General features: G+C 36.3%; 1 protein-coding gene across 1 annotated transcript in view; it reads left to right on the forward strand.

The window, feature by feature from the left end:
* The window catches only part of STIM2 (stromal interaction molecule 2), a 167,361-nt gene extending 152,156 nt beyond the window's left edge, over positions 1–15,205 (forward strand). Inside the window, exons 11-12 of the mRNA XM_022566409.3 lie at positions 8,811–9,081; positions 13,774–15,205. Of these exons, the coding sequence (XP_022422117.1) occupies positions 8,811–9,081; positions 13,774–14,251 (749 nt within the window). The 3' untranslated portion in view covers positions 14,252–15,205. The remainder of the gene's footprint in view (positions 1–8,810; positions 9,082–13,773) is intronic.
* Positions 15,206–15,601: the final 396 nt, after the last annotated feature.

Consider the following 15,601-nt stretch of genomic DNA (forward strand, 5'->3'; position numbering starts at 1 on the left):
TGATCTCCATTTCTAACTTTAAAGAGAATGCTTATTTCATCATGAAGTGTGTTTTTTTGTTTATTTGTTTTGTTTTTTGCTCTGTGTTCGATGGGTTACATTTTTATTTTGGCCGAGCCACGAGACACGTAGGATCTTAGTTCTCTGACCAGGCATTGAATCCACGCCCCCCTGCATTGGGAGCATGGAGTCTTAACCGCTGGGCCGCCAGGGAAGTCCCTGATGGATTATTTTTAAATTAAGGAAATTAATCTCTATTTCTATTTTGCTAAGAATGATTTTTCTTTTAAATCAATGGATGTTAAATTTTACCAAATTATTTTTCTGCATAATTTGAGGTAATTGCTTGTTTTATTTTTCTTTATTCCGTTGAATTTTAATCTGTTTAAATAAATTCCTTTAAATGTCAGTGAAACTGTTTTAGTCACAATGTTCTGTTTTGATAATAATTAGATTTGGTTTGCTATATTATTTTATTTAGGGTTTTTACGTTTTTAATCATAGATTAGTCAATAATTTTCCTTCTCGACACTCTGATTTTGGTATCAAGGTTATATTAGCATCATAAAATAAGGCAAAGAATACCCCCTTTTTCTTTCATTTCATTTTTTTTTTTTTACTCTTATAGTAGTAGTTAAGAATTTGGTCTCTAGAACAAGATTGCTAGAGTTTGAATCCTTACTCCTCCATTTAACTTATATGTATGTAATGTTCTCTAGTATTTTGTTTTGTTTTGAATGTCCCGCAAAACATTATTATTATTTTTTTTTTTGCGGTACGCGGGCCTCTCACTGTTGTGGCCTCTCCCGTTGCGGAGCACAGGCGCAGGCTCAGTGGCCATGGCTCACGGGCCCAGCCGCTCCGCGGCATGTGGGATCTTCCTGGACCAGGGCACGAACCCGTGTCCCCTGCATCGGCAGGTGGACTCTCAACCACTGCGCCACCAGAGAAGCCCAAGACATTATTTTTTATTTGTGTAACTTTGTGGGAGGTACTCTCTCTGACTCTAAGCTTCCTTGTCTGTAAAATGTAACCTACCCTATGAGATTATTTTGTAATTTAAACTAAATAATATTTGTAAAACAATTAGAACATACCCTGGCCCATAATAATCCTCAATAAATGTTTTGAATTTTATTCTGTATTCTGAAATATAAGATACAGATGATTCTATGAAGATTTTGAAGAAATTGCCTATAGGCAGTTTGAGTTTGGTGTGTGTGTATGTTGGCAGAAGAGAAGGAGACAGATTTAAATTATTGATTCAGTTTCTTATAATGGTCGTAAGTCTAGATTTGTTAAATTATATATTTCTAAAATATTGCTTGTTTTATCTGAGTTACAAAATTTGTGGCTTAAAGTTGTCCATAGTATTTTATATGATTTTAAAAATCTCACATCTTTAAATTTTCTTTTCATTTCTCCTCCTTGATTAATCTGGTATGATTTGTCTATTATATTTCACTCTGTCATTCTTCAGAGAGCTAACTGTTGGTTTTGTTGATATTCTCCATTTAGTTCTGCTCTTATCTTTTATTTCCTTTATTGGAATTTGCTTCATTTATTTGTTTTTAATATTTAGACAGCTAGCTCATGAATTTTCAGTCCTCCTGTTTCCTTAATGTATGATTTTTATGGCTGTGAATTTCCCTCTAAGAACGACTTTAACTGAATCTACCTAAAGTTTGGATATGTATAGTTTGATTATCATCTAGTTTTAAAATGTTTCCAACTTTTAATATGTCTCTTCCTTGAAATATGAATTATCTCGAAGTATATGTTTAAGTTTCCAAATGTAGTATGTTTGTTTTGTTGTTTATTTGGTCATTAGTTTTTAAAGAATATCTTTACTTATCATTTCTAGTTGTATTATGCTTAGAGAATAGCATCTATATAACATTTATTCTTTGGTATCTTCTGAGACTTGCTTCATGACCTAGTATTTATTTGATCGAATATTTAAAAATTTCCACACATATCTGAAAAGTACATTTTCTTAATTGTTAGTTATAGGATACTATATTGTTGGTTAAATCATGTATTAGTTATGAAAAATCTCTATATACATTTTGGTCTACTTTTCTGTCATTTGCAGAAAGAAGTTTGTTCAGATCTCTCACATTTATCAATTTCTTCTTGTAATTCTGCTCATTTCTATTTTATATAGTTTAAGCCAAGTTATTTGGTGAATATAAGTCCAGATGTATCTTTTTAAAAGATTAACTATTCTTCTATGATTATGCGGAGACTGCTTTACAGCTAACTGTACTTTCTGCCTTTAAGTTTGTATTATCTGATATTAAAATAGCTATAGGAGCTTTCTTTTGATTAATATTTGCCAGCGTAACTTTTTCTTTACTTAAAATTTTTTTCTATCATCAGGCTCTAGATATGTCTGTATAAGAAATAGCAATAACTTACTATTTTGCTTTCTATTTGAGGATCTCTGTTGCCAGCGAAGTCCAATTTAATCCAATTACATTTAATCTGCTTGCTGATCCGTTTGGATTTCTCTCTGGCATATTATTTTGTGGTTTCTCTTTTCTATACCTCTTTTCAGCTTCTCTGTCATTCTCCTAAAGGATCTTCAGATGCTTTAATTTTAGACACTACCCTCCGCATCTTATATATTAATGTTGTCTAGTATTTTGTTTTGAATACCCTGCAAAAGTCATTTTTTATTGTTTTATTCAGTCGTTGTTCAGAAAGACTTATGTGTTTATCTCTTCATCATTGTATTTTGTTTTTTACTCTTTCCTTTCTTTTTGCTTCCTTGAGAATATGTTCTTTGGTAAAAATTCTTTCAGTTAGCAACTGGGAGTGGTAAATTCTCTGTCTTTGCCTGAAAATGTCTTTATTTTCACTCTCACTTGAGAATAATAGTTTAACTGGATATCAGATTCTAGATGAACAATTACTTTTCCCATAGTATTTTGAAAACATTTGTTGTTATTTTCAGCCTCTTATTTTTACTGTTGAGAAGTTTTAGTAAGGCAGATTGTTCCAGTTTCCTTTTAGGTAATTTCTCGTTTCTCTCATCACTTAGAAAATGTTATCATTTTCTTTTGTTACACGTTTTTACTATAATATAATTAGGTGTACAATTTTTTCCCTGATACTTGGTGTGCTCTTGAATCTGAAGATTATTATCTTTTTTCAATTACAGAAAAATTATTAGTTGTTTTCTCTTTTAATATTGTTTTTCTTTTCTCTCTTCACTCCTACTGGAATATTAGTTGTATAGAAATATAAGACTAATATTAGCCTATAATTATATGTTTGATTTTATTTTATCTTCCACATCTCTTAACCTTTCTTTTTATCTAATTGTGCTGCATTCAGAAAAATTTCCTTAGATCCATCTTTGAGATTACTTACTCTTTCTTCAGCTCCAATTTCGTTTAACCCATTCTTTGAATTTTTAATTTCAGTGACTGTTTTCATTTCTATTAGTTCTCCTTGATTCTTCATAAAATCTACTTGTTTTTTAATGCCTTGTCCTTTTTTCATTTTATTTTATAATTTAATGCCCTTAAACATCTTATATTTTAGTTTTATTTGATAATTGTATTATTTGATGTTCTTGATTGATTATTGCAGCTGTTTCTTGAGTTTGCAGAGCAGATTGCCTTCTCCTGTTTTATAGTGTTTTACTGAACTATCTTAAAGGAACTTCTTTTTTTTCTTCCCTCCAGGGAAACACTTTGTGAGGAGTAGGAGCGCTCCTCAATATGATTTCTCTTGCTTCTGGCAGTAGTTTCAAGGGCTTCACCTACTCAGGACCATCTTTTTTTTTTTTTTTTTTTGTTAACCTTTCGGATTTGGGTTTCACAGACCCTTCTGGTAGTATAAACTTGAACTCCAGGGTAATATGAGTTAGTTTGTATTGAGTTTGAGTATTGAACACCCAGCATATTGAGTTTTTCATAAGAACCTTTTTAAATTCCAGTATCCAGAGAACATTCATTGAAGGAAGTTCCCTTGTTCATTGGTCAGATTTCTTTTCAGTACACCCTCCCACTGAGGAGTGCAGCCATCTAGGCCCAGGCTTTTATCCAGAACACTCACAATTCCTATTCCTCACCTTCTGTGGGCTTAAGATGTCATTTATATCCCCAAATTAAAGCGCAAACCCTTAAATTACTGAGACCGAGAACCTCCCACAGCAGTTCCAACATCACTCACAGGCCTACTAGCTCTGACTTTTAGTCTTTGTGTTTTGGCACCCGAGAATTTTCTCTTCTTCCTTGCAAACTCAACTATGCATTTAAAACTGTTATATTTTATTCAGCATATTGAAGCACTTGAGGCTATTTAAAGTGTGTGGTTGGGGGTTGGAAATGGTGGTCAGGTTATCTTTGACTGCCATATTGCTGGAACCAGAAGTCCCTATATTACTTATTATTTTTGGTTGTTGGTGGTGGGGGGGACCCCCTTATTTAAAACCAAATTTTATCTTCTTTGCCATAAGAAAATACAGTTTGCAAAATAGTGTCTTATTAAATTGTTATGCTTCTGTATATAATTATTGATATTAGAATGAAAAATCACCTCAAATAAATTTCTGTACAGTGAACTTCAGTGTTTCATTTAGCTACTCTTATAAATCACAGGTAGGGATGGCTGTCGGCTTTCATTGGGAATTAATAATAGCCTGGAGATACTATTAAACATGTTCACCTTTTGTATAGGAGAGCTTGTTACAAGGTCAAAGTGAACTGCTTTTTAATCCTACATGAGTTTTATGGTGTTGGCAATATGTAAGAAGAAAATTTTTTGAAAGGATTGTAGAGTTGTAAACATTTTCTAGATGTGACCCATTTATGAGTCTCATCTTTATGTTATATTCTTTATTGGATTACTTAGATTTTCCTCATATAAACTATTTGCTTTGTTTTTAAACCTTCTTCATGCGGTATCTTTCCATCTTTGTGAGTAATACAAAAAAAATTTTTCCAAGCAGCGAATCCTGATTCTTCTCAGCCCTTCGCATCACACCTAGTCATGGCTGAATGTGGCTATGTTTTACTGTGTATACCAAGTAACCAGTGACTGATGAGAATGGCTGCATTATATGCTAAGAGTTGTAGAACTTAATCATCTGTGTCAGTCTGGACACATTCTTTTAGTATTTGTAGGATATTGTTTCTTCTTTGACAAAGTGAGAACATTGGACTAAAGATTTCCAGGGTTTCCTCCAGTTCTGTAATCTATGAATCATTATAAATAAGTAAGGGAAAATTCTAATGTTTGTCTACTAAATTATAAATAGTTTCATATTATATAATTTGTGTTTAGAAAAAGCCTTGTATGGTATTTATGGAGGTAGTCAAATATTCTGAAAATATTCCCTTTAATTTTACCCATTTTCTTTTTTTTTTCCCAGTCCGTCAAGTTATTTCAGTGGCTCTTTCTGTTTGAATTGTTTGTTAATTCACTCAGTAAATACTTACTGTACATCTACTTTTTTTAAAAAATAAATTTATGTATTTTATTTTTGGCTGCGTTGGGTCTTAGTTGCTGCGTGTGGGATTTCTCTAGTTGTGGTGAGCGGGGGCTATTCTTTGTTGCGGTACATAGGCTTCTCATTGCAGTGGCTTCTCTTATTGCGGAGCACAGGCTCTAGGTGCGCAGGCTTCAGTAGTTGTGGCTTGCGGGCTCTAGAGCGCAGGCTCAGTAGTTGTGGCGCACGGGCTTAGTTGTTCCGCAGCTTGTGGGATCTTCCTGGGCCAGGGCTCGAACCTGTATCCCCTGCATTGGCAGGTGGATTCTTAACCACTGCGCCACCAGGGAAGTCCCTGTATATCTACTTTTTGTCTGGCATTGTGCTAGTTGTGATTCAGTGTTGAACATGGTACACAATTATTTCCTTCATGAAGCATGCAGTCTAATGGAGGACAGACAAGAGCAGTGCACTAAGTTATGTCATAGGGAAATACACTTTGGTGTTGCCATGTGAGCACAAGAGGGCAAACACTGACCTTAAATTTGGAGGGGTTGGGAAACTTCCTGGAGGAACTGCTCTTTAAGTGAAATGAGAGGTCAAGGGAGAGATGAGATGAGGAAAGAAGGTATGGAGATACTCTGATACTTCTGGGAGCTGAGTGAGGTATATTGTTCCTAGTATTCCTATAACAGGGAAGAGGGACACTAGTTCCAAATTAGAGGCTAGATAAATAGGGCATTCTAAGCCATGTTAAGGAGTTTGACTTTATCCTAATCCTAGAAGTAATGGGAGCAACTTAAGGGTTTTAACCAATAAAATGTCATATTCCTTTTCCATTTTAAAATGATCATGCAGGTTGCAGTATGGAGAATAAGTTGGAGGAGAAAGATCAGTTATTATTCTGGTGCAGTAGTCCAGCATAATACAGCAGTGATTTGTTGAGGGGGAAGTGGAGAGATGTGAGAGATACCCAGGAGGTAGAACTGGAAACACTTTATGATTAACTAGATGTGGTTTATGATGGAGGAAGAAGAGTCAAGAATGTCTGCGTTTCCAATTCAGATAACTAAGTGAGTGGTGGTGTTTTTTTTTTTGTTTTTTTTTGTTTTTTTTACACCAAGGTGTAAGGAACATAGAAGAAGGAGTGGGTTTGGGAGGAAAATGTTGAATTCAGTGTGGGTATCTGTGGAACACCCAAATGTCCAGTAGGCAGTTGATTGTGAAGTCCTAAAGTTTATGAAAAAGATTAAAAGCTGGAGTCACAGATTTGGACTTCTATAGACTGCAAAGGGTAATTGGAGTAATGAGAGTGGATGAAATTTCTTGAGAAGAATAAGTGGAACAAGAATAACAAGGCCTAGAACAGAACTTCGGAGACAATTAAGGGACAGTAAAGGAAGAGGTGAGAATGTGGTTGGAGAGGTCAAGGAAAGGATAAACTAATAATGTCACGTGCTGGTCCAATGTCAAGGAAGGATGGAGATACTGAATTTAGCAATGAGGAAGTTTATCATAACTTTGTTAATGATAGTTGCAGGGAAATTGTATGGAAGCACTCTACTATTTCTTTGATGAATGAGTGAAGATAAAGTAGTGTAGAAAGCAATATAGATCATTTACATAAAAGGGAAGAGAGATGTCAGCTGAAAACAGTCTGAGGGTAGAGGAGGTTTTCTTGTTGCTTTTGTTGTTTATCTGTTTCTCAGGTTTGTTTTTTCAACTTTTTTTAAAAATAAATTTATTTTATTTTTGGCTGTGTTGGGTCTTCGTTGCTGCACGCGGACTTTCTCTAGTTGCGGCGAGCGGGGGCTACTCTTTCTTGCGGTGCGTGGGCTTCTCATTGCGGTGGCTTCTCTTGTTGCAGAGCACAGGCTCTAGGTGTACGGGCTTCAGTAGTTGCGGCACGCAGCCTCAGTAGTTGTGGTGCACGGGCTTAGTTGCTCCGCAGCATTTGGGATCTTCCCGGACCAGGGCTCGAACCCATATCCCCTGCATTGGCAGGCGGATTCTTAACCACTGCACCACCAGGGAAGCCCCCTGTTTTTTTAACTTTTATTTTTAAGTGCCAATGGGAAGTAGAAGAGGAGAAGATGAAAATAAAGGCAGCAAAAGGGATAAACAGTAGATAAGGTCCTTGAGTTTAGGGTAGAGAATGGGACAGATAGTGGAAGGAACAGAATGTGTGAACTAGAAAGGTAGGAATGTTAGAATCTAAATTATCTGATGTCTTAAGCTTATTATTTCAAAAATGAAGCAATTCTGAATGATGGCAAGACCAAGGCATGAGAGTGGGTGGTGGAGTAGAGTAGAGGTGAATGTCTTGTGAGAAGAGATGAAAAACATGATTGGTTAAGGTGTTCATCTTACAGATGAGATGGCTCAAGCTGGTGAGAGGTTGGATGGACTGGTAAGAGAGAGACTAAGCAGGAAGTGACTAGTGAAGTGGAGATGAGAGATTCACGTGGCTTAATAGTGTGAGTGTCAAGGAACATGTTTTTATAAAGGGAGTGAGGGTTTACAACAATATTGGGGAGTGAGAAGGCCATCAATCTGTTGTTCTGACGCTGCAGCATGTGAGGTATGAAGAATGAACGGCTTCAGCTTGAGATCAGTATTCTTAGGAGAGCTATGTTTCCATTAAGGCAAAGAAATGAAGTGCCCATTCAATGAAGATTTAAGCACATAGGGGAAGTTTGTCTACTGTCTGCGTGGGTCTAGACTGAGACTGGGAGCAGAAACAAGGTAATCTAAGACTTCTGGTTAGTTCCACAATAGTCAGTGTTCAAAAAACAAGTTTTTATCTGACCTTTGCCTAAAAAATAGTGAGACTATATATACAGTATTTAAATGATCCTTGATTTAAAATTTCTCAAAGTTCAAACAAGTTGTGCTATCTCAAGAGATACTTGTTGAAAAATCCATCCTGTTTTACTGAATAGTTTTCTCGTCTTTCAATGTTAAAATTCATTAAAATATTTGCAATAAAGTACAGATTCCTTTTAAATATGCTTTATGGATTTTTAAATATTAGAATTTGTTATCTTGGGTAAATGTTTAAGCCTTTATGGTTAGTAATGTCAGATTTTGTATTTAAAACCTCATGTGTTTATATGTTTACTCTGTTTATTTTTTAGACTTGTTTTTATTTTTGTTACATTTTTTTTTTACTTCTTAACTTTCCTGAGAAGCAGCTTTATAGGTGATAGAGGATGGTAATAATTGTACAGTTACTTCAACAAAGGTAGATTCAATGGTGACAAAGGTAGATTAATCACATCAGTTCTCTTTGGTGTGTCTCTGTAGTGTGCATGAAAGGAGCATTGGATTTTATGAATGTTTTCATTTATTTCCGCTTGGCTTTCAGGGACCATGGCTAAACCTGCCGGATCACTGGCCAGAAGCAGCAGCTTGTGTCGCTCCCGCCGCAGCATCGTTCAGTCCTCGCCACAGTCTCAGCGAGCTCAGCTTCCTGCACATGCTCACCCGGCACACCCCCGGCATCCCCACCACCCCCAGCACACACAGCACTCCTTGCCTTCCCCTGATCCAGATATCCTCTCAGTGTCAAGTTGCCCTGCTCTTTATCGAAATGAAGAGGAGGAGGAGGCCATTTACTTCTCTGCTGAAAAGCAATGGTATTGGCAATGAATGAAATACAGTATGTGTTGAGCTGGGTGGGTAGGAGTGGTATGTTGTGTTAATCTTCTACTGCTGCATAACAGGTTACAACAAACTTCAGTGGCTTCTAACAACACCCATTTATTAGCTCTCAGTTCTGTATGCCAAAGTCCAAGCTTGGTGTGGCTAGGTTTTCTGCTCAGGGTCTCACAAATCTAAAATCAAAGTGTTGGCTGGGCTTTATTCTTATCTGGGGCTAGGGGGCCTCATCAAAGCTCACTTGGTTGTGGCAGAATTCAATTCCTCATGGTTACAGTACCATGGTCCTGGTTTCCGTGCTTGCTCTCAGCTGGGGGCTGCTCTCAGATTCTAGAGGCTGCCTGCTCTTCCTTGCCATGTGTGGCCTCTATCTTCAAAGCCAGCAACAGAGAATTTCCCTTCTTTCAAATCCCTCCTTTGCTTTGAATCTCTGCTTTCCTTTATCTCTGATCTCTATACCCAAATTTAAAAGGCTTACCTGGATAATAATCTCTCTCTATATTAAGATCTACCAGTTTGGGCCTTAATTACACCTGCAAAATCCCTTCATAGCAGCACCTATGTTAGTGTTTGATTAAATAACTAACTGGGAGAAGATGTGTGCACACCAGAGCTGGGAATTGGGGGACCATCTTAGAATTCTGACCACCACACACATAGGATATTTTGAGATATAACTGCTTAGAGGCTATTGCACACAATTGACTCAAGTCTCAGAATATAAACTTGTCTAACGAACAGTTTCATATGTAAAATATAAAGGCATGAGCTTAAATATACTTGAGCACAAGGAAACATTAAATATGACTGACTGAGGTTTAAAAATATTTGTTGCCAATTAACGATTTGTTCTGTTATGTGCTAGTACTTGCTAGCAAGCAAGCAGTATCAGATGCAAAAGATTTAAGAAAATGTCAGGAACTTAAAGGAGGAAATTATATTCATAACACTTTTTTTTTTTTTCTATAAAGTAGATATAGCAGCAGTGTACTCTAGTCCAATGAGACCGGTTGCTGTTGGGGATCTCTCTAAACCATATTCCTCTTTTGGAGCAGTACGGTATTAAGTGACAGAAAAACTGGTATTGGTTTCTGAGTTTGCCACTTAGTAGCCATGTGGCCATGAAGTCTTTACTGTTCTTGTAAGAAAAACAAAACCAGAAGGAATGGGCTGGACACTTGCCATAAGCCCTGGTGGCTCTCTGTCATGTGATTCTTCACACATAATTGTTTCGTCTGCTAGTGAAAGTAAAATTGATGATTAGCAAGTGATCATTATAGCATATTCCTAAGGAGATAGTACAAGTTTTGTGTTGTCATTGCAACTGGAGAATCTGAGGCACCTGTGCTTGGTTAGCACTTTATGACCAGCTTTTTTGTCTAACCTTTGCAGTATAACTGTAGTCACCAGTAAGATGGCTCTATTGACAAAACTAAATTTGCGTGGCTTACGGAAATTAGTAGGAAAACTCTAGAGCTCTCCTGTCCAGTAGAATTTTTTGCACTGATGGAAATGTTCAGCCCTCATTTCAAAGAGCACTGTCAGAAATTCACAGCTAGCTCATAAATTTGAGAAGAATTTGGATTCAGACAACTTCCTCCTCTCCATTTTAGTCTTTTAAGTGTTGAACCACCAGAATCCTTACAAAATAATAATAATACAAACATTTACTGTTTACCAGTCTTTTATGTTCTATGCATTATTGCACATATACGCTCATTTAAACCTTACCTTGAGTTAAGCCTTGTTATACTTAACTTTAATGTAAAGCATTAAACTTACATAAATTCAACTACGCGTCACTGTGGGAAAAAAATAAAAGTAGAAAAATGACATAAATGGTACATATAATTAAATTCAATATTCTGAAGAATATATGCTCTGGGAAAAATGGGAGATTTTAAGGTGTACTAGACCTGTATTCCAAGTCTGACTAGTTATGCAGAAGAAGCAACACTTCAGATTATTATTTGTTTTGGAATTAGGATATTAGAACTAAAAGTAGTATTAGAGATTGATCAAATACTCTTACCTAGACAAGAAAATTGAGATCTGGTTAAATTAAGTGATTTGCCCAAGATTGTACAGCTAATTAATGGCAGGACCAGGACAGGAATCTAGGTCTCCTAAATTAGGTCAGTATTCTTTTCACACATTATTTAGATTTTAGAAGCTAGTTTTTAAAATATTTTTAACCTAGTTTAGAATTTCACACACAAAGTAGCCAAACCACATAACAGAATAGAAAGTAAATTCATAAAATTTTGACTAGATCAGCTTCTAGCTCTGGAAGCTGAAGGAACAGTGAACAGCTCCAGGGAACAGTGATATATGCTGTTTGATTAATGGACATCTACTCCAAAAAGAAGCCTTGCAGGAAAGTCCCTACCAGTAATTGATTTCTGAGTCATTTCTTCCTATCTGAACTGCCCCTTGCCCTCTGTTAGCACTATCCATTATCAATTGTAAGAGCATTTGAAAAATTATGCAGTACATGTAACTGTATAAAATGAAAGCATTATTTAAGTCTTTATTTGCCCAGGAGATTTTATACCTTCTGAAAGCTTGTAGTGTAATAAAGACAGTCTTCACATACATGTGTGAGTAAAGTTCATAGAAAAGACTAAATACATTTAGCAGTCTAATATATAACTGAAGTATGGTATTAACAAAATACATGTCAAAATCAATAAACATGCATATCATAACATGAATAATGATAGTAATCATAGGTCATCCAAGGTGAGAGAGCATTCAATTCATTTACTCTATAAATATGAATTTAGTCCTTGCTGTGTGCCGTGTACTTGCTAATGACTTGAGCTGCCAAGACAGGTGAGACAAGGTCCTGGCCTAGTTCCAGCTGGTAGATGATGATCATATGTGTTCCTGCCTTTCTGTCTTCAGCTCTCTTCCTTCTCTCACCTTATTTCTTTTGCCAGTTACTTTTTACCTTGACTCTACTTTTCATTTCGTAATCATTCTGTTCATAGAGTGAACACTATTCATCTCAGGTATGGTACATTCAAAAATGAATAAATTATTATCCCTATTCTTCAGAATTTTCCTCCCTCCCTCCCTTCCTTCCCCTCTTTCTTCTCTTCTTATCTTTTCTTCTCTTTTTCCTTCCTCCCTCCCTTCCTTTCTTTTTCCTTCCTCCCTCCCTTCCTTTCTTTTCCCTCCCTCCCTCCCTCCTTCCTTTCTTCCTTCCCTCCCTCTTTCCCTTCCTCCTTCCCTCCCTCCCTCCCTCCCTTCCATACTTACTTAATATCCACTATGAGCTTGTCACTATTCCAGAGAATACAAAAGTTAATAAGACTTCCTGCCCTCATTGTCTCCTTTCTTCTGGGGAAACTGACTATAAATAAGTTAATATAAAATATTTTAGGTAGTGATTAAGTTCTGGGATGCTAAACAAAGACAGGTAAAAGGAAAGAGAATGCTGCTTTGGATAGGGTAGTTAGGAGAAGCATCTCTGGAGAGAGAGCTTTTGAGTCATGTGGAGATGGCGGGGAAAAAAGATGAGGCAGAGGGAACAGCAAGTGCAACAGCCCTGAGGGAGTCGCAAGATTGGCATGTGGCAGGAACAAGGAAGAGGCAGAAAATGGTACACCGTGCAGCTGGAGGGATAGCCATGGACCTGACCATGCAGGGCTTTGCGGCCTTTGGCAAGGACTTTGGAGTTTAGCCTAAGTGTGTGAGGAAGCATTGGAAAGTTTTGAGCAAGAGATTGTGCTCTGATTGAGTTTTTAAAAACCACTTTAAGGGCTGTGCAGAGAAGTAACTCAGAGGGAAGAACAAGAATGGAAGCAGGGAGACGAATTAGGAAGCTATTGCGATCATTGAGGTAACTGGTAGCGCAGGAAGAAGGATGGTAGCAGTGGGACAGGAAGAAAAGGGTGGGTTTGAGGTATATTTTGAAGGAATAGCTGATAGCGTTTACTGTATGTTGGCTTTGGGGTTGTAAACTTTATTTCTTCCAGTCCTCTTTATTTCTCTTGCCACTGTGGAAAAGAGGGAAAAATCACAAAGGAATAAACTTGTGATAACTTATTGAATGTCTACTTTAAAAAAATAGCTCAGTGTCATTACCTTTCACCTGCCATCCACTCCCCACCCCAGTGTATCTCACCTCTCTTCCCTTCTGTTTTAAACTTGGGAGAGCTTATATTTTAGCTTAGTATATTCTTTTCTTCCTTCCTTAGGAAGCTATATTTAATCAATTTAATGACTAAACAGTAAAGGGAGAAGGTGGTGACTAGAATTCATCTTTTCAACTATATGTCAACTATGTGATTTAGAAAGAAAAATTTTCAGTGTTGAAACAAAACACAGAAGTAGCTGAAATGGTAAAAACCTGTAAAATTTAAACATTTTCATTTCTCTGACAATTGAAGAAGGTGTAACTTTAAGTTATAATATTTTCTAGATTGGAAGGTATCATTATCATAGTTTATGTTAAAAATTGAACATTTTGATAAGTTATATTATTTAAAGTAGTAATTTTCTAATTTTGTTGAAATGTGTATAGAATTTTAACATCTCTCCCTTTAATATTTTGATAGCTTAAACAGTGGAAGATGTTTTGGTTAGAATTAGTTAGAATGTCTGCCAGTACCCTTAAGAAACATATTTATTTAAAGTTTTACCTTTGCCTCTATCTCATCCAGGGAAGTGCCAGACACAGCTTCAGAATGTGACTCCTTAAATTCTTCCATTGGAAGGAAACAGTCTCCTCCTTCAAGCCTTGAGATATACCAAACATTGTCTCCACGAAAAATATCAAGAGATGAGCTCTCTCTAGAGGATTCATCCAGAGGAGATTCGCCCATAGCTGCAGATATCTCCCGGGGTTCTCCTGATTGTGTAGGTCTGACAGAAACTAAGAGCATGATCTTCAGTCCTGCAAGCAAAGTGTACAATGGCATCTTGGAGAAATCCTGTAGCATGAACCAGCTTTCCAGTGGCATCCCGGTACCTAAACCTCGCCACACATCATGTTCCTCAGCTGGCAACGACAGCAAACCAGTTCAGGAAGCCCCAGGTGTTGCCAGGATAAGCAGCATCCCACATGACCTTTGCCATAATGGAGAGAAAAGCAAAAAGCCATCAAAAATTAAAAGCCTTTTTAAGAAGAAATCTAAGTGAACTGGCTGACTTGGTGGAATTCCATTCAAGTGGCATCTTTAAACTTTTATCTCCCATCCTTCACTCCTCTTTTTTTGTTTTAATTTTAGGAATGTAACTCCATTGGGGCTTTCCAGAGTGGATGCCATAGTGGAATGTCCTTAAGAGCAACTGTCTACTGTCTGCTTATTTAAATGACTATATAATCAATTTGTCAAGCCAGTTATTACTGAAAAATCATTAAGAGATGAGACAGTTTACAGTCATTTTTGCCTATTTATTTCTGCTTTGTTATTAGTGATATATATACAACATTTTGTTGAGAGCCACTATGGACTTAACAAGCTTTAATGGACTAGTAAGCCAGCATGGGCTTGCAAAAATTTCTTGTTTACCAGAGCATCTTCTTATCTTTCCACAGAGCTATTTACATCCTGGACTAAAATAACTTAAAAGGAGTAAAACTAATTGCACTACTGTTTCTCAGACTGGAAAAATATCTCTGCAAGTGAAACTGTATAGAGTTTATAAAATGACTATGGATAGGGGACTGTTTTCACTTTTAGATCAAAATGGGTTTTTAAGTAGAACATAGGGTTTCTAATTAACTTGATTTCTGGAAATGAAAACCCACGCTTTTATTATGGGAAGCTTCTTTAAATGCATTTAACATTATAAAGTTTCAAGTCCTGCTGTAAAGACCATGTTGTTTTGTTTTTCCCAGGGCTTTCACTGTGATTTTCTGCATTGCAGGCTGTATGATAAAATATAAATAATTTAAAGAGAGAGGCTCTTGATCCCTTACACAAAGTGGAAGAGTTAAAACTTGATTGAAGGACTTAAAACATTCACAAGCATATACTAAACTAGGGGGATGTGGGGATTCAGGCACTTGTTTACAGACTCAGTAACTGCAAAGATTTATGGTTTGTGAAAAACTTGTACTGTGGAAAAGATAATAAATCGAAGACATTATTTTGTGGGACTGTGCTGATTTTTGTTGATAACACTCCACTAAGAACACTATATGTTTTTTGGAGAGCTGTGTAAGCTGTCTTCTTGCTTAACTGCAATATAAGAAATAGTGATGTTTTGGAAGTAAGTTGTCAACAAATTTCTTTCTATTTTATATTGTTTGTCATATTTTTATGTAGTTAGAAATGTTTAAATGTTCTAATATCAAGATTAACAAATATAAATTTATGGTACATTTAGATTGTATTGTATTTATAAAGTTTGGGGTTTGTTAAACTGATAGCTTATTATAAAGGTAACTTTTACTGTGAAGATTGTCACATGAGTAACAAAGTACATTAACATCTGGGGAGTTTCTGCTTAAACTGCTTCTTTTAAAAATTCAGTGAAAATGAT

The sequence above is a fragment of the Delphinapterus leucas genome, chromosome 5 (assembly GCF_059928025.1).
Source record: "Delphinapterus leucas isolate spDelLeu-1000000601 "Yukka" chromosome 5, BTC_Dleu_Yukka2, whole genome shotgun sequence".
NCBI classification, from domain to species: Eukaryota; Metazoa; Chordata; class Mammalia; order Artiodactyla; family Monodontidae; genus Delphinapterus; species Delphinapterus leucas.